This window comes from Apodemus sylvaticus, chromosome 7 (genome assembly GCF_947179515.1).
Source record: "Apodemus sylvaticus chromosome 7, mApoSyl1.1, whole genome shotgun sequence".
NCBI classification, from domain to species: domain Eukaryota; kingdom Metazoa; phylum Chordata; class Mammalia; order Rodentia; family Muridae; genus Apodemus; species Apodemus sylvaticus.
In genome coordinates this window covers 127,783,701-127,806,465 of record NC_067478.1, presented here as the reverse complement: position 1 = coordinate 127,806,465, position 22,765 = coordinate 127,783,701, and the positions used below count along the sequence as shown (strand labels likewise).

Below are 22,765 nucleotides of genomic sequence, written 5' to 3'. Positions count from 1 at the left end.
TTGGGGAGGGATGAACAAAATGTTTTGTGAGAAGCATCAGAGCTGCCTGTGTGAGCACAGAGGGAAACGGAAGCACCCGTTATCTACCTTAGGAAACCACAGAGGCAACTTGGTAGCAGCACCAAGTGTCACATGCCTCACCACTTCACAGACATGCAAGATAAAGTACCCAGACTGGCTGCCTACTACAAGGTGTTAACTGACGGACTGTGAGACCTGATACTCCCTTGGAATTCTGTGTGCAGCAGTGAGAAATGACAACCTTACCTTCCTTCTTTCTCCTAAAAATGCACCGCCATTTCTAGGTAATTAGCATGTCAAGATGGAGCGTCTTTTGTCTTAGGTTGTACTCAGGGACACTAACATTAAGCACTGCAGACTCACGCATTCTGCAGAATACAGAGGAGCAGCATTCTCAGGAGTCCTTGAAGACATACATGTGACCTCTCCAGACTTATTTCTAAAAATCTTGCACTTATTGCCAAGAGAATTTCCATTTACATATGATATTAGCACTCCTCCCTGGAGCTTTGCCAGAACGTATATTCAGAAAAACACATCGCCTTTCTAAGTGCTACCCAGGGGCTGGAGAGGTGCAAGACGAGAGCTGGTGAGGGCCGGGCCAGGGCTGGGCATGAGGTGGGCCCACACGGCTCCTAAACAGGGTTTCGATCTAGGTGAACTCAGAGGAAGCAGGGACTAGGTCTCAAAATCTCACCTTCCTGTGTCAGATAAAGGCAGGCATGAAAGACCTCTGACACTCTGGAGAAAATGTATCACTGTCCTGTGTGCTCTCCCTGGCCCCAGGGCAGGAAGGTCTAGGCTCCTCAACAGTTGCACAACTATTTCAACGATAAAGTCTACGCCCCCTTCCCCAAATATGGCTTCCTAGCCCTGTAACACCTTAAGCAACTCAGCTGAACCCAAAGTATTCGGAGAAAAGAGATAAACAGTGGGTCACAAAAACTTATTCAAAATTAAGAACACAGAAATAAAACAAGAGAGTTCTAATAGGACCAACTAACACGTTAAAACAAAACAGGCTCAAACAATGGGCTTGGTGGTGACTGTCTGAAATCTCAGCACTGTGGGAGCACAGCGGAAGGGTCACGAGGCATGTGGGCCACTCAGAAAGGAAACCCCAGTGTCAGCTCGTGACCCAATCCAGTACTCAAGAGCCTCTAAGGTCCAGGCCAGCCCATGCCAGCTTCAGCGTGATCCTGTCTGGGAAGGACGGAAGGACGGAAGGACGGAAGGAGGGAGGGAGGGAGGGAGGGAGGGAGGGAGGGAGGGAGGGAGGGAGGGAGGAAGGAAGGAAGGAAGGAAGGAAGGAAGGAAGGAAGGAAGGAAGGAAGGAAGGAAGGAAGGAAGGAAGAAAGGAGAGAGAAACACAACCAGAGAGCCTGCAGCTGACAGGCCCGGCTCCTCACCGGTGTCCATTTCGTCCACGCTGTTGAGGAAGTCATCTGGGGTCCGGGGAATGCTGTAGCTGCTCATGCTGAGGCCGCTGTCTGTGCTCTCGTCCCTGGAGTGATAGGTGCCACTAGGAAAACAGAAAAGACACGGAGACACTCCATCAACTCAGGGCAAAGACAAACACGTGTTAAGCATGGCCACGATTCTCAGATGAACAGCAAATAACTCTTGCCTTGTAGCGCCCTGCAGAGCACAACAGCCTCTGTCCCGGGATGGGACAGACACACCAATCCTAACTAAAGTGGCAGCTGCTAAAGACAAAGCTATCTGAAGGTTCTGAGCTTGGTGGTAACTGAGAGAAAAAGTGACAAGTCCTGTTAACGATTTTGAGGCTTGGGGTCTCCCAGGCCTCAGGTCCCTAGGCTGAGGGGTCAGACCCGCATTAGGCTCACGCTCGACTCCCAGCTCCTGGGACACACAAGTTAAGCCATGGATAGCCAAGCCCAAATAAAGAGCCAGATGCCTTTTTGTCAAAACAGTTGAGTCACTGAAGATAAACTTCCCACAACTTGATCTCCTGTGCCTGTTGGGGGAGGGGAGCACCCAAATGCCTCAGCACAACTAAGAGGCCTAGGCTTCAGAGATTAACCCAAGAGCAGCAGAAAGCAGCCTTAAAACTTCCTGAGGAGAATGCTGTCCTAAGGTATGGCGGACAATGGCTGCTGTCCACTGGAAACCTAATTTTACCACTAAAACAAACCAACAATCCCCAACCCCAAGCACAACCGACCTCCTACTGGCTTCTGACCATGAGCGTAGACCAGCTCTCTCACATGAGGGACATTTAAAGTGTTTGTTTAAAAAAAAAAAAAAATCAAAATCCCTATTTTGATCAAGATCCCAGCCCAGCAGTACACATATGTTTGATTGCAACCTTCCCCCTAATTAACTGTCTGATGCATTCAGCCGTCCTCTCTCACTGCACACAACAGGCGCTGCTTCTATGCCAAGGACTCTGCAAAACACAGCAGCCTCACTCACACAAATCCAGGAAACATACACTTGCCTGAGACTGCTGGTATATAACACAGCCCAGGATGCCTGTTAGCTTCTACCATGAGTGGCAGGGACACTGCTCCCACATAGGGACACACAACAGACAACAGTCTGCTAAGCAGGCGACTTAAGACTCCACAGTCCCAGAGAAGGCACAGAGGAGCCCACTGTGATGCGCAGATAGTTCTTATTGTTCTGGCTAAGATTGCTCTCCACTGAACCCCAACTAATTAACGCTGGCCCCTCGTCCCCTGAGCATCTAGGGCAACCTGGCAGGTACCAGAGCAGCTCAGGGGACACAGGGTTAAGAGGTTTAGAAAATATAAACCCGTACACCATGGAAGCACAGCCCTGAGCTGCAGCTGCAGCAGCTGAGGGAGGGAAGCGGGGCGCTAGCGCTGTCTTAGAATGTTGGGAGGGGCATAGCACCCTTCCTGACATCCTTCAGGGTAAGACGCTGTCTGCTTGCTTTTACAGAAAAGCATTCTCTCTCTCCTTCAAGACTGATTTTAAAGGACTTTGGCATAGAGTGCAGACAGAAGTAAGTGTGCTGGAACCCTGACCCAGAGCCCTGCACGCGCCTGGACAGCTAGCCCTCTCCCCTTTGAGCCTCAGCTTTGACGGTGCTGGTCATCTGTGGAGAGATGGCTGAGAGCTGTGGGCTTTGGCCCACATGGATGCTCTACACAGCCATAAATCTCAAAGCAGAACAACAAAGCAAGGGCCCTTTCCAGACACTGGCCAGCATCCCCACCAACCTGTTAAGAAAGGGGTCTGAACTATTGGTTGTCATTGTCCTCAATTCCTGAGACATCCCCGGAGAAGACACTGCATTCTGAGTTCCTCCATCCTGCTCCAGTGTGGGCAACTGGCTGCGGAGAGCTAATTCCTTGAACAAACAAATGTAAGGAGAATTAGTCTGCTGATTAGCAAATTTATTGTTAGATGTAAAAGAGATATAATACCACAAAAGGTGGTGTATACAGAAAAGGTAAAACATTAACATCTATTTTTAACACTTCCTAATTAGAATAACCAAATTCTTCTATGCATTTCAAGTGATTAGAAAGTAAGCTAGCTGCAGGCACTAACCCCCAAACATGCATAACTAACTATTCCATCTTATTTTTCTTTACTTGCAACGATCCCCAAATCTTCCCTCAGGACAGTCAGGCTTTAAATGGCAATTCTTAGATTTTGTCATTACTTACCAGCTCTGAAGGTTTGGGGCCAGCAGTGAAAACAGAATGGAAAGAACACGTGTGATTTGTTGTCAGACACCAGTCTCACCCCCACCCCACTGCTTACACCAAGCCTCACCGACTTAGGGACTTACTCCTGAACTAAATAGAGCTGTGTTCTCTCCTCTGGGGCCGGTAACATTTCTTGAAGGATCAGTGCTCAACAGAATCCTACCTGGAAATCTGCCACAGGCTGGCAGGCCTTGGAGATGCTTCAGACATTTTGGACCAGGGTTTCTCACCAGTGCCCTCATCACCCTACCCTACACTATAAATCGTGGACTTGTCTCCTGAGCAGATGTCACCCCTGCTCGTGACCAGGCCCCTCTCTTCCACTTGTTAACGTACTTGCAACATGGAGTTTTCTATAAAGCAAGCTGCCAGGTCTCTGCAGTTTCCCAGACCCAAGGCTGCCTGGAAGCCACGCCTTCACTCAGGGCCCAAGCCAGCGACACCCCTTACTCCACACAGCACTGCTAAGGTGTCTCCTCTCTTTAAACTCTACTTTTTAATTCAGGTTTATTTATTTGCACCCTCTGGTCTAACATCCTTCACACTGGAGCTCCTTACCTGGAGTTACTCAGGCTTGTGAACTTGCATGGGGATGTTTGGAGGGAAAGATCACTTTAAATTTTTGGTACATTCAAACCCCAATTTAAATTTTTTTCAATTATGAACGGACAATAGCAGTATCTGTTGTAGCTGAGTTTTCATCAGTATTTCCATAAGTCATATTTCCACAACACTCCTTAACCATTAGGGAAAGGAAGGATCAAACTAGTCCACATTACTATCAAGAAAGCCAACAACAAATGCTAAAGAGACTGAGGGAGGGAGGGAAGGAAACCTTGTGTGCCGCTAGAGGGCAAGTAAGTTAGTCAAGACAAAGGCACACTGGAGACGGAGGACCATCGGACCAGAACCACTCCAGGGATTCAATGCCTTCAGACACTTGTGCATCAGCCAAGGCCTGAGGCAAAGGCCCAGCAACAGATGTGTAGATAAAGAAAAAAAATTGCAATATGAAATACGAAAGAGTACTCATGGAAATGGGGGTGGGCATAGCATGCAAAGCAAGCCAAACTCAGACAAGTATCACATGGTTTCTCCTACTGAAAATTTCAATTAAAAAAAAAAAAGAAGTATAGGTGGGCAGTGGTGGCGCACGCCTGTAATCCCAGCACTTGGGAGGCAGAGGCAGGCGGATTTCTGAGTTCGAGGCCAGCCTGGTCTACAGAGTGGTTCCAGGACAGCCAGGGCTACACAGAGAAACCCTGTCTTGAAAAAACCAAAAAGAGAAGAAGTATATATACCCACAAAGGCATGGAAATGAAAGGCGGGTTATTAGGCGGGGGAGACCAACAAGAAGAGACCAAGAGGATGTGTGTGAGGCACATGAGGAGAGCACACGATGGCCAACATGTATGAAATATAATACAACCCATCGTTTCATATGTTAAACATTTCATCCAGACTAGACTGTCCCGAAACTCACTCTGTAGATGAGGCTTTTACTGGTTCTCCCTTTTAATTTATTTTTTTTATTTCATGTGCACTGGTGTTTTTCTTGTAGGTCTGAGGACCCTCTAGAACTGCGTTACAGACAGGTGTGCTCTACCACATGGGTGTGGGGAAACCCAGGTTCTCTCTATTGCAGCCAGTGCTCCTAACTGCTGACCCCCCACTTCCCGACTCATTTAACAACTCCATTCCTCCCACCAGCAGAGGCTGCAGGTCCAGCAGTCTAGATTCACCAAGAAAGGCACCTTGGGGTTGTGAAGGCAGCTGTTCATTCCTCGTCACTCAAGGAGCCTCTCAAAGGGTCCCTGAGCCTTGACCGAACTCCAGCTATCCTGACCTTGGATCAATCAGAACTAACAACAGTGCTCTGGGCAGCGCTGGCACCCGTCTGCAGGAAACCATGACCACAAAGACATCCGTCCTGCGCACACACAGATAAGCAAGGCAAGGTTTTCTGGCTGAATTCTGAAACTTGTAAGGCGGAACTAACTGGCTGAGTGGTACCTTACACGGTTTTGAGAGTGCAAATCGAGACATCTGCTTCTTGTCCATTCATTCTCTGCTTTGATGCGGGCAGGTCCACGCCTTCTTTCTGTTCTTCTGCCCCTGCCCACACACCCACCCCCGGCTGTCCTAGAACTAACTCACTCTGTAGACCAGGCTATCCTAAAGCCTGCCTCTACCTCTTGGTATTAAAGACATGCTCCGCACCCCCTGGTAGGTCCGCGCCTTCTGAGTGCCACACAGTTCTGCGGTGTGCTCTGGACATAGAACCAGCCCTGTTTTCTCCTCCTGCTGCTTTCTCGCCTGTCCTCAGAAAAGAAGGCTCTGTGCTTCCTGTCATTCCCTTAACACAATTTATTTAACCAAGTTTTGTGTGAACAAACACACATGGTGTGTACCCTTTTATTTAGTGTATACAATCACACACCCCTATGTAGACCTAAGCCAGGTGCGGAGACGGTGCACACCTATAATTCCAGCACCTGGAAGGTGGGAGCCGAGGTTTCCCAGTCCTAAAGCCTCGGCTCTCAGAGCCTTGTACAGTCAGACACACACCCTGGAACAGTCTAACTCCGTCCTCTTCACCCTCCGCTGCCACTGGGTTTATCTTTCATTTTTAAAAGATGACATCATTTTTTAATATGGAGCCACAGACCAACCGCCTTCCTTTCTTTCTAGGCGGTACAGGATCAAATCCAGTACCTCACACTTGCCGGACACACACTATGAAAAATGACACTGAAGCCAGGTGCAGGAAACTCAGCTTCCTCCTGGAAAGCAGGCAGACTCATTGTCCTTGTGAACCACGGTAGAGAAAGCGCCCTCCAGATCAGCCTGGGACCACTGACGTTACCCACAGGGCAGGACTCTAAACATGTCCTGGATTAGCTGAGATTTACAGGCTCACTGGGAAAAGCTACTGCATGTTTGAATTATTACAGAAGAAAATGCGCTAAAAATACTTACTTGATTTAGAAAAAGTCAAATACTCTAGTAGAAGAACTATTTGACCTTTGACACAGGGCAGAAGCCGCCTGACCGGACTCTGGCCAAACATCTTCGGACTTGCTTACTTCCCAATTTCTAAAAGACTTTCAAACTTTTCCAACTACCTTTGGGAAAAGAGAAGTTTGACAAACTTGTATTTTTAGCTCAGTAGTCTAATTTTAGGCACCGTGTTCGAGATGAAATATTCCCAAGCTCCTTGGAGACAGAGCAACTTGCAACATCTATTGCTTCGGGTGAAATCACTCCTGTAGACCATCCAATTATGTCCCAGGCTTAACTTGTAATAGCGATTCCACACTGACCCAGTTAAAGGCCAGTGGATGTGTTTCCGTGCTGAGGACCGCACTGGGGAGGCGAACGCCGCAGCACTGGCTACCCCTCCCCCCAGCCCTGGGCCCCGCAGGACAGCTCACAGGGGATCTTCTGAAGCCAGCTCTACTTTCATGTTCCTCCTCCTTCAGTATCTGACAAGGTCCAGCCTGGAGTAGTGCAGTAGGGTGCACCCCCAATCTTCCACTCAGGCACTGAGAGCTGCCCAAAGCCTTCTCAAAGGCACTGACAACACGTAGAATGCTTTCTGGTTATTAAGTGTGACTGTCACAGGCCATTTCACAAGGGAGTTTACTGAAAACACATGCACACAGACTAAGAAATAGAAACCCTGCAGCAACCTTGGTCCCGGGAAGTGGTATCTGACACGGGACAGCATCACATGCACGCAGGTCGAATTCTATAAGAAGAGAAGTTGTTTTCAGATTCAATGAATGCTCAGGACATGGTTAAGAAAGAAGTGAGCAGGGAGGGAGGAAGTCAGGTGTGCTCCAGCCTTTAATCAGTAGGGGGCTGAGGCAGGAGGACTGCTTCTAGTTCAAGACCAGGTTAGACGACGAAAAGCAAAACAAAACGAGAGAGAGAGAGAGAGAGAGAGAGAGAGAGAGAGAGAAAGAGAGAGAGGGAGGGAGGGAGGGAGGGAGGGGGGGGAGAGGGAGAGGGGGGGAAGGGAGGGAGGGGGAGGGAAAGAGGGAGAGGGAAGGAGGGAGGGGGGAGAGTGCCAGCGAGCGAGCAGGCAAAGGAGAGAGCTTTATGCAAAAACTCAAAGACAAAGTAACCCCCTTACCCCTCCCCCTGTCATTTATGTGGAAAACACTCATGTCAACTGATCACTACTCTAGCTTTTGACAATTTCTCTTAGCCAATAACAAACAGGTTTTGCTGCACATGCAAATACTAAGGGCAGCCAACTGAGGGCACAGCCTATCTGTACTGTCTTTGGTGCTTTCAGATACTGCATGGCACACAGGCACGGGCAAGTTGACAATCACCTGCTTAAGGAGGGTCACCTTTGTGACCAGGAAATCGAAACGTCGGAAATGAAAAGTTAACTCCAAAATACATGTTCTTATAAGCAGCCTGTCTTGGTGATAGCAGTCTGGACCAACAATTCTAAAGACAGCATAAGCTGTCATTGCTCAAGGTAGGAGTCTTAGCCAGATGTGGTGACGCAGTCTGTGACCCAAGTTCAAGGCCAGTCTGTTCTACAGGGTGAGTTCAAAACCAACCCCGCTTCAAAAACCAAACCAAGACAGACCGGGGTCTTATCTGTCTCATTTTCCAACTCACTTTTAAGTCATAGAGTTACACATTATTTCTAAAATAAACACATTAAGTTGGTCTGTTTCTGACAGATTTCTAGAGTGTGGTCTTTAACTCAGAACTTAAAGCAAAAACCAAACAGGAAAAAAACCAGGAAGCTCTTCATGGCATCCGCTTCCTCAAGGGACAACTTTAGCTAATGTACTGGCTGGTTGTGTGTCCACTTGACACAGGCTGGAGTTATCACACAGAAAGGAGCTTCAGTTGGGGAAGTGCCTCCATGAGATCCAGCTGTGGGGCGTTTTCTCAATTAGTGATCAAGGGGGAGGGCCCCTTGTGGGTGGTGCCATCCCTGGGCTGGTGGTCCTGGGTTCTATAAGAGAGCAGGCTGAGCAAGCCAGGGGAAGCAAGCCAGTAAGGAACATCCCTCCATGGCCTCTGCATCAGCTCCTGCTTCCTGACCTGCTTGAGTTCCAGTCCTGACTTCCTTTAGTGATGAACTGCAACATGGATGTGTAAGCTCAATAAACCCTTACCTCCCCAACTTGTTTCTTGGTCCTGATGTTTGTGCAGGAATAGAAACCCTGACTAAGACAGTTAATAAAACAAAGTAGTGAGCTATCAGCAGTGTGCAGGATGTAAGGCGATACCTTTGTCTCACCGTGTAGCTATGGATGGTTTGGGATTCACCATGTAGACCAGGCTGGTCCTGAACTTACTGAGATTCAAGACAAACCAGTTAAATAAATCTAAGATTCATGAAAAATTAGGACTTCCGAGAGAAAAGAAATAATGTTGAAAAAAGTGTTAAAAGAATTGTAAATTACGATTTCTGATGTGTGTTAACTTGGAAGACAATTTTGAGTTGGGGGAAGTAAAATTCTTTGCTAATATTAAATTTGTAAGAAAGAAAGAAATGTCTTTGGCAATTGTTTTTACATGATTGTGAACAGTGATTTAATTTTGCTTAAACTGTTTGGTTAAAAACATATGGCAGGGCTGGAGAGATGGCTCAGAGGTTAAGAGCATTCATTGACTGCTCTTCCAAAGGTTCCAAGTTCAAATCCCAGCAACCACATGGTGGCTCACAACCATCCACAATGAGCTCTGATGCCTCAAAAGACAGCTACAGTGTACTTACATATAATAAATAAATCTTCAAAAGACAGCTACAGTGTACTTACATATAATAAGTAAATCTTCAAAAACAAAACAACAACATATGGCAGCTAAACCTTTTTTCTATCAAGTGTTAATGTGTAGCCAGCTAAATCCCCCAATGCTATTACTCAATCACAGAGTAACTCCTGCGGCATCCTGAGCTGGGCCAGGAATAGGGAGAACTGTCTCACCCAGCCACAAATCACCCACACTGTCATTTCTATGAAGATTGAAAGCATCTTTTGACCATCTAAATCTGAGACAGGACATTTACATGACCGTCTTGATTTGGGTATTTCAGCTATTCTGAAGAGCACACACCTGGATGAGACTTGGCCTTAGTGCGGACAGAAAGCCCTAACTGGTAGGAGAGGGGATCAGCAGGCGTCTCACTGACGAAGAGCAGCTTACCATGAAGAGGACTTACTAACCACGAAGTGTGAGCCACAGAGCCTTGTAGGCGGGAGACCCCAGACACTTAGAGCCCCATTTTCAGCAGAGAAAGAGGGCAAAGTGTACCCAAAAAGATAACCATTTCCTCAAAATGTGTCTTCCCGAAGACCTGTGACAGAGCTGGAGGGTGCAGGACTGCCTTGGGAGAGACGTGCACACACGTCAAGGGGAAGGGGGTGCTCACCCACCAGAGCAGAGATGTTCACACAGCTATAGTTTCTTTTGGGTTATAGAAATGGAAATTTAAGCTCTACATAAGGACATTTTTTCCGAATCCTATAAACACACTACAACAAATTATGGTGACAAGTTCCATATTTAATTTTGAAGATCTAAAAATACCTTGAAGGGTCTTTCTTCTGTTGATATGATTCACACCACATGCCTAAGGTTTTCATTAACCCACAGGGACACGGGTACACACACATGCTACAGGATCCCAGAATACAGACATGATTTGTTAGCCTCATTAAAAGTGAGTGCTAAAAACATTTTTTGACTGTAGTTATTCAAAAATGCTGACAGTGCCTGTACACACTTGTAATCCAGTAACTCAGGAGAGAGGTCTTAAAAGCCTGCCAGGAGTTCAAGGCCAGCCTGGTCTAGCAAATTCCAAGACAGTCAGAGCCTCAGCCCTGTCTAAGTAAGTAAATGAATAAAACCAATGCACACTCCGGAGTCTGGAGCTGCGGACACCTGCGCACGCAGGGCCACGGCTACGAATGAGACACAGCTTTCTACTGGAGAAGCGAACAAGAAACAACTATGAAGTCTGCACCAAGTCTGCACATCCTGAGCCCTTCCCAGGTCTGCTTAGGCTATTGAGCACATGTGGCTGACTTGATTCTCACGTGCCTCGTGAGAAGCCCCCTCTCCACCATCTTCCCTGCCAGGTGTGATGCTTTAATCCCGGCACTTGGGAGTCGGAGGCACGTGGAGTTCTAGGAAAGCCAGGGCTGCCCAGAGAAACCCTGATAAACGGATACCCGCTGCCCACCTCCCAACCACACCGAGGCATGGAGCTGTGGCAGCTGAGTGATCTGAAGAGGACAGAGGAAGCCCCCTAAGCCATGTCTCTTTCTGATCCTCTCCTGTCTGTCTTCCTCATATACTCTCTCTCCCCTCACAGGCAGGCCAGATTGAGAATTCCTTTTCTCCAAGTAGACTCAGCAAATAAAATCTTTCTTCTGCAGAACAAGCCATGAGGTCCAGCAACATCGCCTCTTCTCTTACTTGTCAAGGAAAAGTCTCCATGCCCCATCGCCCAGAAGGGTGAGCTCAATGGCCCTACTGGGGTTCTGCTGCATGTGGACCAACAGTGGCTCTCTGAGCGGCTCCCTGAACTGCAGTATCCAACTGTTTCCACTGGATCTTTGAGCTACCATTTTTAAAGGCTCTTGGGTGATGCAAAACACAGATTAAATAACTTGCGACTCTACTGTTCTGGCTTTTGTCATAGAAGTACTAAGCTGTACCCTCTATGATACAAGAAATGTCACTTTTACCTCCATATACAATGCCCTAAGGTCATGGAGAACATATGTAGGGTGAGAGAGAAAAACACCCTGAAAACTTCAATGTCAGAGTCCAGCACCACAGTCGGAATCTACAGATCCACAGCTTCATAGCCATCAGTCCAGATGCTGACAACTAAAACATGCGGAGCAAACCATTGTGTCTTAGAAAGGGTCTCATGTGAGTCCAGGCCAGTCTCAAACTTGCTATGCAGCCAAGGTAGGCAAGCTCTGAAGCCTTCACCCTGCAGCACTCACCTCCCAAGCACAGGGCCACGGCTCTGTCTGTACAACCATACCCACAGAAACTAGTATGTTAGCTACACTTTAGCCCGTGTAGTGGCATTTTCAAAACTTATCTCTCTCAAATATTTTTGATCTAGACTATACAAATCTAAAGCAACTGCTCCAATGAAAACACCTTAACATTTTACTGTTTACATGTCACGTTTGTGGGTTATGTGTGTGTTGGGAATTGAACCCAGAGCCTTGTACACACCCGAGCACATGGATGGTCACCGACTTGGGCCCTGCGCCAAGGCGCACATCTGCGACCTGGACCTGGGAGGCTGGTGCAAGGCCAGCCTGGCCTATGGATCTGATGAAATCTTTTCTTCAAAACAAAACAATACACAAAGAATAGAAGATGTTTAATACCTCTGAACTCCTAATGCCTTTACTACTCGAAGACTTTCTATTCAAGTGCTAAATGAAGTCCTGAGGCAGCTATAGTCATGAAGTCCTGAAGGCAGCTATAGCCACTGGATTGATCTGGGTTTCAGACAAGAGCAAGAATGAGAGCCTCTGAATTTATGTCTGACTTACAGGACTTATGATCTGAATGCAAATCAGAGTTACCTTCATCTCTTGAGAATCACTGATGGAAACCACCACTACTTTAGAGAAACAGAAGGAAAGACTGTCGTCGGTTGTAAGATCCAGGGCTATGCAGTTTTGCAACCAGATGTACAGTGTCCCTCGCCTTGAGAACGGCTGTGCTAGTGTTTGTACACTCCCTTACTCTGTGTTTCCGTTAAATGAGAGAAAGAAAACAGAGTTCAGGCCAGGTGTCTTTAATCCCAGGACATGGAAGTAGAGGCAGGCAGATCTGTGGGTTCAAGGCCTACCTAACCCAAAAATTGAAAAAAGAAAGGAAAAAAATAGTTTATTTTCTTAGTAAGGATGGCACCTGACTTTATCACCAAGTAATTCTATTTATTGGCCAACCTGACAGTATGCGTTCCCTCCGCGCAGCCCAGAGGAGCCACAGAGAGTGAGTTTGGCTGCTGCCATGGCAGCAATCTTAGCAATCAGGAGGGCTGAGGCAGGACAACCGTAGACAAAACTGAAGCCGGCTTGGGCTACGAGACAGTGACACCTCAAAAGAGAGGTGGGAGGAGTGGGGCAAGGGAAGAAAGGCAGAGTGTTCTATGGCCACTTCTGCTCATCTAAGAGAGCACAGACTCTCTTCAACTCCTAATTCTTTCGAGTCTTCTTGAGCAGAATTATGTTGGATCCACATTGGTACATCGACTGCCACTATTCACATAGCTCAGCTAGGAGAGTCTGGTGCTTTCGTGACCAGTGTGTCACGGGGGAGAACTGAAACATGGGGTGGAGGCAACCCTGACATTTACGAAGGACACCCTCCTTCAGAAGGGCTACCGAGGACACCACCTTCATTAGGACTTCCAAACACAGCTGCAGGTACAGACACTAACTGCTTTCTTTGCTATGGTTCAACTCACTGACTCTTTTAAACCATTTAAAAAGAGTGAGAAACAACAATCTATTTTAAACTACTCGAACAAAAATCATACACATTTGGGAGGCTGGCAAAATGACCACCGAGACACACTGTGTATGGAATAGGAAGTTCTGAGAGTCTCAAATGCCACACACTTTGGGAGAATCAGCACGGCCAGACAGTCGTCAGTCCCCTGGAAAAGTAAAGCTAAGTGTCTTGGGAGAAAGATGACTCAAACACATCCATTCTGGCTCATCTCCAATGAGAGCAGGGCCAGGAACACGGTGTCTCTCTTTCCTAATTTAGTTATCTTTTCCCCAACGCTAAAACATCATATAAGAGCCTACCTGACATTTTGGAGCATTTGCTGTGCTGGGATTGATATTCCGTATTGCCTAAGAGTGAAAAATAAGACGGATAAAAATTACGTTAAGCCACATGGTTTGGCTGTGTAGGCTGACTTATAAATTGTATCCAGACCTCACCATAGCACAGAATTCCCAAGCTACCCAAGAAACAGCAGGCTAAGGAGGAGTCACCACAGAACACACTGCCCCTCACAGTCCAGCAGCACTGAGGAGAGAGAGCAAGGCTCATCGCCGAGACAAAGGCAGATGTAGTAACAGGCGGGCAGGCGCTTTGTTTCTGTGTTAGATGTAGCAGCAAGTAGAAATAATTTTCAATGTTTCAGTGATCAGACACAGCCGTGGATGGGAGATGTTCACAGGAAGCCAGAGACCTTAGGACATACGCAATTTGCAGATTGCTAAATAAACAGTTCTAAACTAAAATGCAGTCCATTAGCATCAGAGCAGAGGAGGTCTGACCCTTCAACAACTGGGCGAGACAACACAGTAAGCAGCAGAGAAAAGTAGCAGAGGCCGCCTCTAAAGGAGGAGGGCCACTCTGCTCAGGACCCACCACCCAAGAACAGCCACAAAGCTTCTTTGGAAGGAAGAATTTTACAAGTAGCAGAACTGGCCCAAGAAACCCTGGCTAACTGACGTAACACAGTGAGAGAGGTGCATCTCTAGGTTAAAACCGAGAGGACATTATAAGCAGTTTCTTATTCTGTAACAATCTTCATTTTTGGCAGCCCACATGCATATGAAATTGCAACTTCACTGTATGCCCACCAATTGGTCATGTGGTCACAACGGAATGAAGACAATGAACCCGGATTTATTATTTTCATTTCTTCTAACTGCCACACACTGCCTCCTTTTCATGCTACCTGTTCCTAGTGTTTTAGACACCTGGGAAGCACCCTTCCTTCTGCACAGTGACATGGAGGTGAGACACCTGTGTTAGTGTGCTTTCCCTGTGCATCTTTTATAAATGTCTTTCAAGAGAGTCCTCTCTCATTGTCTGCTGGCACTAACCTTGGCAGCTCACCTGGATCACGGGGACACATTATAAGTGAGCACCGATAGCTTAAGTAGGAGTCTGTCTGAGATTCTACGACTTAAGTTAATCTATCTTTAAGGTCAACATTCTAGGAACACAAGCGTAATGGAAAACTAATTTTAAATATTCACAGAAGCTCTGATTTTAGAAAAAGCAACTTAGGAAGTACAGAAACTATTTTGTGTTGGTAAACATTTGGGGGGGGTGAGGATAAAGAAGAAGCTGTTATTTTACAAACAAAACAAGAGTCTGTGGGGAAAGGAGCTTGTATTCCCTGTGCCCCTCCTTCTGTGCACTCCTGACCACTGTACCGAGGCACCACTCGTTCGTTTGTATACAAATTTGAAAAGATCTACTGCTTAACCAAAGACCAACTCCCTACTATCGGAACAATATCTTGAAGTAAGATAAACTAAATAACTGGGTGGGGCTAGGGATTCCTGGACCCAGGGCCGCACACACGCTACGAACATGCTCCCTCACACCACTCTACTCCGCCCAGACCTGTCCAGAGATCATCTCTTCATCTTCAGCCTGGTGAACAACACTGCTTTTTGAGGGAACTGGTCTCAAGATCCTCACTGTCAGGTCCTCCTGCCCCTCAACGTAAGAAAACACACTAGACAAATCTAAGATGTGGGGGTCTTATAAACTCGGGGATAACCTGTATTGTTTTAAATGAAATCCTTTGACTTAGCAATACTGAAATATCTGCCATTAAAGAAAATGTCACACAGTAGACTCTACAAATAATTCATTTAAGGTAGAAGCTGTTCTTCTCCAAGGAATAGCCCAGAGTTCCTCCACTTGTGAAGGTCTCAGAAACGATGTCTGTAATCCACCTGCACCTGAGAAGAAACATTTCTCAACTGCAATGACAATTGCCCAGGTACTTTTCTTTTTTCTTTTGTGAAACAGGGTCTCATGTAGCTCAGGCTAGCCTTCACCTTATAATGCAGCTCAAGCTGGTCATGAGCTCCTGATCTTTTTGCAATGGCCTCCCAAGTTCTGGATGAGAGGGAAAGGTATGCACTACCATTCTGGCTAATAAATATAGTTCTTGGGGCTGGAGAGATGGCTTAGCAGTTAAGAACACTGACTGTTCTTCCAAGGGTCCTGAGTTCAAACCCCAGAAACCACATGGTGGTTCACCACCATCTGTAACAAGATCTGATGCCCTCTTCTGGGGTGTCTGAAGACAGCTACAGTGTACTTACACATAAACAAACAAACAAACAAACAAACAAATAAGGCAAGCACGCTCTTTATGACGTAGGACCATGAATTACAGTGCATGTGAAGCGAGGCCAGTCAAGGAATGGGACAAAGACAGGCAGAGAGCCGACTTCCACAAACCCAACATTCCTTGGCAGCTGACTGAAGCTAAAATGAGAAACACAGACTTGTGGGAGGGAAAGTGCGGAAGACAAAGGCTGCACTCTAACCTGTGGTCTCACCTGCCGAAATAATTCCTGCTGTTTCAAACGCAGTCTCTCCTTCTCCATCTGTAACTGCTGCAGCTGTATCTGCTGCTGCTGGTTGGAACTGCCTCCACCCAGGACGCCTCCCTGTGGACTCTGGGGGGCCAAAGGTGGCGGCTGCTTCACCGGAGCACTCTGAGTGATCCTCTGGTTCATGGCTGAAATGACACAAAGACTGTCCTGAGAGCCCAGAGACGGAAAACTCAAGCTGCAAGGGGGAGACGGCCAGCCAGAAGCCCCTGAGAAGCCACCACAAATGTCATGGTTGTGACTCATGGCTGCCACAACTACTACAGATCCCGAAGGCAAACGGAACTCATGTACCATCAGAGAACAGGAATCAAAGTGGCAAGTTGTCTGAATAGTTAGGGGCGGCAAGGTGCACGGCGGGTAGAGGTACTTGCCACCTAAGCCCTGTAACATCAGTTAACCCAGGGAGGCCACATGACAGCAGAATTCCATGGCGTACATCTATAATGCCAGCACTCCGTCCTGCTGTGAGGTAGAAGGCAGAGGCAGGAGAATCTCTCTCCCAGAAGCTGGTGGGTTACATAATCCAGGGTTCACAGTCTGTGTGGGGACGCAGGCCCGCAAAACCAAACCAAAGTCATTAAAACAAAGGGTATAAATTGAATCAATAGCTCAAAGACCACTTTCTGAGGAGAACTCTACAACAAAATGACCAAACCTGGCTAATAACATATTTCCATGAAGTGAATGTCCATGCTTACCTTCAGTCTGTGGTGATCCTTCTGCCTCAGTTTCCCCAGCGCTGGGATTGCAGAAACAAAACGCCATTCCCAGCCCAATTTGTTTTCACCAAGTATGCTTTATAGTAACTTACTTAATCTGTTATCACCAGCAATAAATAAACAAAATCTAGTGTAAGACACTCGGTCATTTTCTGTATTTTTAATCCATGGGATTTTCTGTATTTTTTAATCCATAGTGTGCCACATGTGTCCTGTGTCTATGGAGGCCAGAAAAGGGGCACTGACCCGCTGGAACTGGAATACAGATGGTTGTGAGGCACAGTGTGGATGCTAGGATGCTCTCACACTGTCATCTTGTACTCTTTCAATTAATTACAACTAAAGACACTTTTCTTCACAGTGGGTATTTGCTCTTCGCCTCAGCTTTTAAAAATATTTTTTAAGATTATATTCATCCATATATTGAGTGTCTCGTGGTACACACACACACACACAGCCATATTAACACTGCCCAAAGCTGTCAGTTCCTCAACTTCTTGTTTACAGTAATCCATCCATTGGATTTTTAAAAATATTTAGTTTGTTCAAAATAGAATCTAAACAATGCCCACAGGATGCGATGCATCAGACTCAAAAATCTACATGTTTTTTTTGTTGTTGTTGTTTGTTTGTTTTGTTTTTTTGGATTTTGTTTTTTCGAGACAGGGTTTCTCTGTATAGCCCTGGCTGTCCTGGAACTCACTCTGTAGACCAGGCTGGCCTCGAACTCAGAAATCTGCCTGCTTCTGCCTCCCAGAGTGCTGGGATTACAGGTGTGTGCCACCACCGCCCGGCTTGTTTTTTTTTTTTTGTTTTTTTGTTTTTTTGTTTTGTTTTTTAATCTACATGTTTTTAATGAAATGATTCTTTAGTCTGAGTCGCATTTTGAATACACTGTTTAGGATGAGCTGGCTGGCAGTGAGTCTGCGAGTTATACCAATGGGCATCCTGATGACGCTCAAGTACCCTTTGGGTGGGTGGAAGCCTCTGAGTTTTGTCCCAGTGTCATAATGACCAAAGGGTATTCCCACTCACCCTTTCAGATTTCAGTCCAGCCTGTGCTGAGGGACCTGGGAAACCGTATCCCCCAAGTAAACTAATACAGATACAGGCAGGCAATGAAGTTCCGGCCTCCTGCTGGTCACTGCTCTCAGAGGTGCCCATTCAGAAGGTGAATTTCTGACTCCCATTTACAGCTCACGGTTCTATGTAGCTTGTTTATCTTATAAAAGCTCTGGCTGACCCACAAGGTGACCCGAAATCATCTTTATTTCGAGTTCCAGGGGATCTCTTCTGATCTTTTTTTTTTTTTTTTTTTTTTTTTGGTTTTTGGAGACAGGGTTTCTCTGTGTCGTCCTGGCACTCACTCTGTAGACCAGGCTGGCCTCAAACTCAGAAATCCACCTGCCTCTGCCTCCCAAATGCTGGGATTAAAGTTGTGTGCCGCCGCCACCACCACCACCACCACCACCACCGCCGCTGCCCGGCCTCTTCTGATCTCTCAGGGCACTGGACACACAAGTAGTGCACAGATATACTTCCAGGAAAAACATGTATACATACATAACATGAAAATGAGTCTTTTTTAAAAAAATAATTTTATCATTTATGCTGAAAGAGTTGAAGACAATTGAAGACAATTTTTTAAATTTTTAAAAACTTTAACATGTGTGTTCAGGCTTGACTAGTATGCCATGAGAATCCCCTGAACAGACAAGTCTGCGTCTGTTCAAGCGCGCCCCGTTCCTACAACCTGAGCCATCGGTCTAGCTCCCAAGGAGTACACTAACTTTTAAAATTCCTTATATAGGGCTACATGCAACCATGTGAAAGGCATGGCAACTAAACCACGATCAACAAATACTACAAAGTTTCAGACCGCTAGTTGGAGGTACTGGGATGTTTACACACCTATAATTTCAGCATATGAGAGATTATGCTGGAGAACCAGGAGTTCAAGGTCATCCCTGATTGCACAGTGAGTTGAGGCTAGCCTGGACTACCCTAGATTCTGCCTCAAACCCTTCCCAGGATCTCCCTACCCCAAGTGATTTCAGATTCTTTTCTAATTTTTTCTTAAGTTACTCCATTAGGTAAACATTCAGAAATCAAAGCAGTTCAATGTCACCCAATCAGGGAATAGTCCTAGTGTTGTTCTGTTGCTTGTCATTGTTACAGTCCCCCACTGAAAATGTGGTACTTCTGAGCTGTGGTATTCACAACTCAAGATTCCCAATATGTTCTCTCTAGGTAAGCAGGCCACCATGTCCATGCAAGGGCTTCGCTGTTCAGAAACCACTTCACACTCTACCCTCCCAACACGAGAGACCCCTCACGTCTAAGTGGGCACACACCACCCCTTCTGAAGATAGACGGAAGCAGAGCATGAGATCATGAGGTCCTGGGCTATGTGGTGGGTTTCCCTCTACTTCATAGAACTGACATCACACACACACACACACACACACACACACACACACACACACACTGAAATAGGTGATTCATAATCAATTTCTAGTCTGGCTGTCACTCTTGCTATGTGCACTGTGCAGAACAGCCAGTCAGATCATCCAGGATGACATAAACAACATCACCAGGGACTGCCAACTTTTCCCTGCCAGAGGCACAGACCTCAGCCTCACCCTCACTGCTAACAGGGAAGGAAGCCCTTCTTCCACAAAAAGTCTTTGTAAAATCCTCCAGTTCTGCTCACCCGAGGGAGAGAGATAATAATGTCCACCCCAGTGTTTTTTCAGTTTGCTAAGCCTACACTAAAGTCTGAACCTCAATTTCCCAATTTCCATTTTCACCTCGTTATAAAGAGCAATCCTAGGGCCTCAAAGGACAGCACAACGTACAGCTCCAGCCCTGTTATTGGAATCTCATATATGAACCATCCTCGTGTGTTTTTCTAAGTGACAATTGATTTTTTCCTGGTTATCTCAGCACCATGTATCCCAGAGTGGACTCGATCCCACAACTCTCCTGTCTGTCTCCCGAGCGCTGGGATTCTAGGCACAGTCAGGCTAGACACTTACTTGGTCCCTTCAAGTAAGTCTTATGTGTACGGTAGACGTGAGCTTTCTCAGCTTTTCACCCGTCTTTTAAACTTCCCTTATTTTCTCTTCGTGGGTTATAGCTTTCACTTAATAATCTTTATAACCTACACTAGTTCTTTCTTGTTACCTCTGAGTTTTATATTCTGTTGTGTAGTCTGATAGACCACAGTACTACGGCTTCATATGGTGTAGTCAAACACCAGGAAACTTCATGATGTCTGAAGAGCTAACAAAGCAGGTCATGTTTTCAAAGTTAACTTCCAATTTGTGGGTTTTAACTTAAACTGACTGTTGGTAAAAGAACAGGGTGTGCTATTTAAAAAAAAAAAAGACTTATTTCTATTTTATGTATGTATCCATGTTTTGCCAACAAGTATATCTGTGCACTACTTGTGTGTCTGGTGCCCTCAGGTCGGAAGAGGCTGTTGGATGCCCTGGAACTGGAATTAAAGATGATTTCAGGTCACCTTGTGGATGGCGGGAGACAAACCTGGGCCCTCTGTAAGAACAGCCAGCACCTTTAACCCCGAGCTGTCTCTGCAGGCTCCATGGTAGTTGTGATTTTGGGGAGCCTTCGCATGCAGCTAATTCTCGAGCGTCTGTATGACGCACACCAGAGCCAGGTGCCAACTGTGCAGCACAGCACTGCCTCCCCTCTTTTAGTGGGATGCAAGGGGTCCTAGTCTTTCCGCCTGCAGATGCAACTCCACTTTCTCTTTGTTTTTTGTCTTTATACCTTCCATCCAGTGGGGATGTGCCCCAGTGATGTCCTCTTGGTTATCTTGTTTTATTACTATGTTGTCTCAGGAGCAGAGAAAGAAGGCCAAAGCACAATCAGCAGCCCAGCCTTCCTCAAAGCCTGTTCCCCTCCCACACAACAAAACCACTCTAGACTTGTAAACACCCCTCTAAAGGATAAAGGGGGCCTGAGAACTGGCTCAGCAGTTAGAGCGCTTACTGCTCTGACGGAGAAACTGGGTTCAACTCCCAGGACCTCCTGTGATGGCTCCCAAGTGTGTAACTCCAGTTCTAGGGGATCTCGTACCGCCCTAATGTCCGGTACACACATGGTGTACACCTACAGCCAGGCATATACACATATAGATAAAATAGATATCTTAAAAAAAAATCCTTAAAAACACAGAATAAATTATTTAAATGATTTTATAATAAGTTTGGTGTTTTCCGGGGGCATGGACAGGAAAAGAAGCTAACAGCCTGAAGATTTGCCAAGCTCCAATAACCTTAACTTAATAAAATGATTTTTACCAACATAGATGACAGACAGGTTCTGTGTAGATCACACCGCCTCACACCTACCCCCGAGCTTTAGAATCAATGGAGAAGAATACAGATGGAAACACCACCTCAGTAACTCACCGAGTCTTCAATTTGTTTCTATGTGCTGTATAGAAACCACACCCTTCCCCTCCTCAGAAGAGAGCGTTGTAAACACTGGCTCCTTTATACATAGGCTCCTTCTCCTCCTGTCTTCCCAAGTTTTGTTCGTTTCTAGGATTTTCTGTGATTTTCAAAGATGCTCATGTTTATCTTTTCTATAAGCTCTAAAGGCGTAGAGATGGGTGACAGAGCTAACCAGTGCATCCTTCCTCTGAGGCATGCTATATGTGCTCCAAGAGAAGATGCGGTACATTCCCACATGTGCCAAGCACCACAGCAGAAACTGAGCACGACCTGAGGACTGCTCTGAGGAGCTCTGTACACAGAAAACCCAGGCCTTGGACAGCAAGATGGCTCAGTGGGGACAGGGGCTTGCCACCAAGCCTGACGAGCCAAGTCTGATCTCGGAAACCCACACGAAAAAGAGAATCAACTCCTACAAGTTGCCTTCTAACCTCAATATGTACGCATAAATAAATACAATTATTTATATTTAAGCTATTTTTAAAAGTTGAGGCGAAGAGCAAATACCTACTGTGAAGCAAAGTGTCTTTAGTTGTAATTAATTGAAAGAGTACAAGGTGACAGTGTGAGAGCGTCCTAGCATCCACACTGTGCCTCACAACCATCTGTATTCCAGTTCCAGCGGGTCAGTGCCCCCTTTCTGGCCTCCATAGGCACAGGACACATGTGGCACACTAATGTAAATGCAGACAAAACAAAAATACTATTGGAACCTAAAAACTTTTCAGTAAATAGATGAATAGTGTTAGAAAACCTTTTATTTTGAGAAGTTCTGGGATAAGCATCCCATAAGCATCCCATGGGTTAAAAATACAGAAAATGACCGAGTGTCTTACACTAGATTTTGTTTATTTATTGCTGGTGATAACAGATTAAGTAAGTTACTATAAAGCATACTTGGTGAAAACAAATTGGGCTGGGAATGGTGTTTTGTTTCTGCAATCCCAGCGCTGGGGAAACTGAGGCAGAAGGATCACCACAGACTGAAGGTAAGCTGGAGTTGTAGTGAGTGGCAGGCCAGTTGTGCTGTAGAATGTCACACTGCCTCCCACCAAACAAAATACAACCAGGCCAAGAAAACTACAGTAAACTGAACAATAACAACTGCATAAAAAGACAGTAAAAATAAACACCCTTTGTTTTTCTTACCACCAGCTTCTAGAACAGCAGCACCAGCAATGTAGTGATTTTTTTTTTTTTTTGAAGTAAGATAATTGAAGTAGCACCGCCCCCTCGCCAAGTTCGCGACAGTGTCACTTTGTAGGGCTGACTGCACTGAGGTGGACAAAGCTGACAATCCCCCTGCCTCCTGAGTGCTAGGGTTAAAGGCTCACTCACTACACCTAAGGAAGTGTTCCCATCTTTAACTGACTGGAATACGGACGACAAGTGAAGAACTCAAACCATTTCCCCCTCCAACCTTCAGA

At 46.2% G+C, this 22,765-nt stretch overlaps 1 protein-coding gene across 2 annotated transcripts in view; it reads right to left on the bottom strand.

Annotated features, from left to right (window-relative positions):
* The window catches only part of Yap1 (Yes1 associated transcriptional regulator), a 71,291-nt gene that overhangs the window by 2,764 nt on the left and 45,762 nt on the right, over positions 1–22,765 (bottom strand). The window contains exons 5-8 of one of the 2 annotated variants that reach the window (XM_052189145.1): positions 16,079–16,260; positions 13,562–13,609; positions 3,231–3,361; positions 1,431–1,543 (exon numbers count right to left, since the gene is read on the bottom strand). In XM_052189145.1, the coding sequence (XP_052045105.1) occupies positions 1,431–1,543; positions 3,231–3,361; positions 13,562–13,609; positions 16,079–16,260 (474 nt within the window). The remainder of the gene's footprint in view (positions 1–1,430; positions 1,544–3,230; positions 3,362–13,561; positions 13,610–16,078; positions 16,261–22,765) is intronic. The other variant, XM_052189146.1, reaches the window with a different exon arrangement.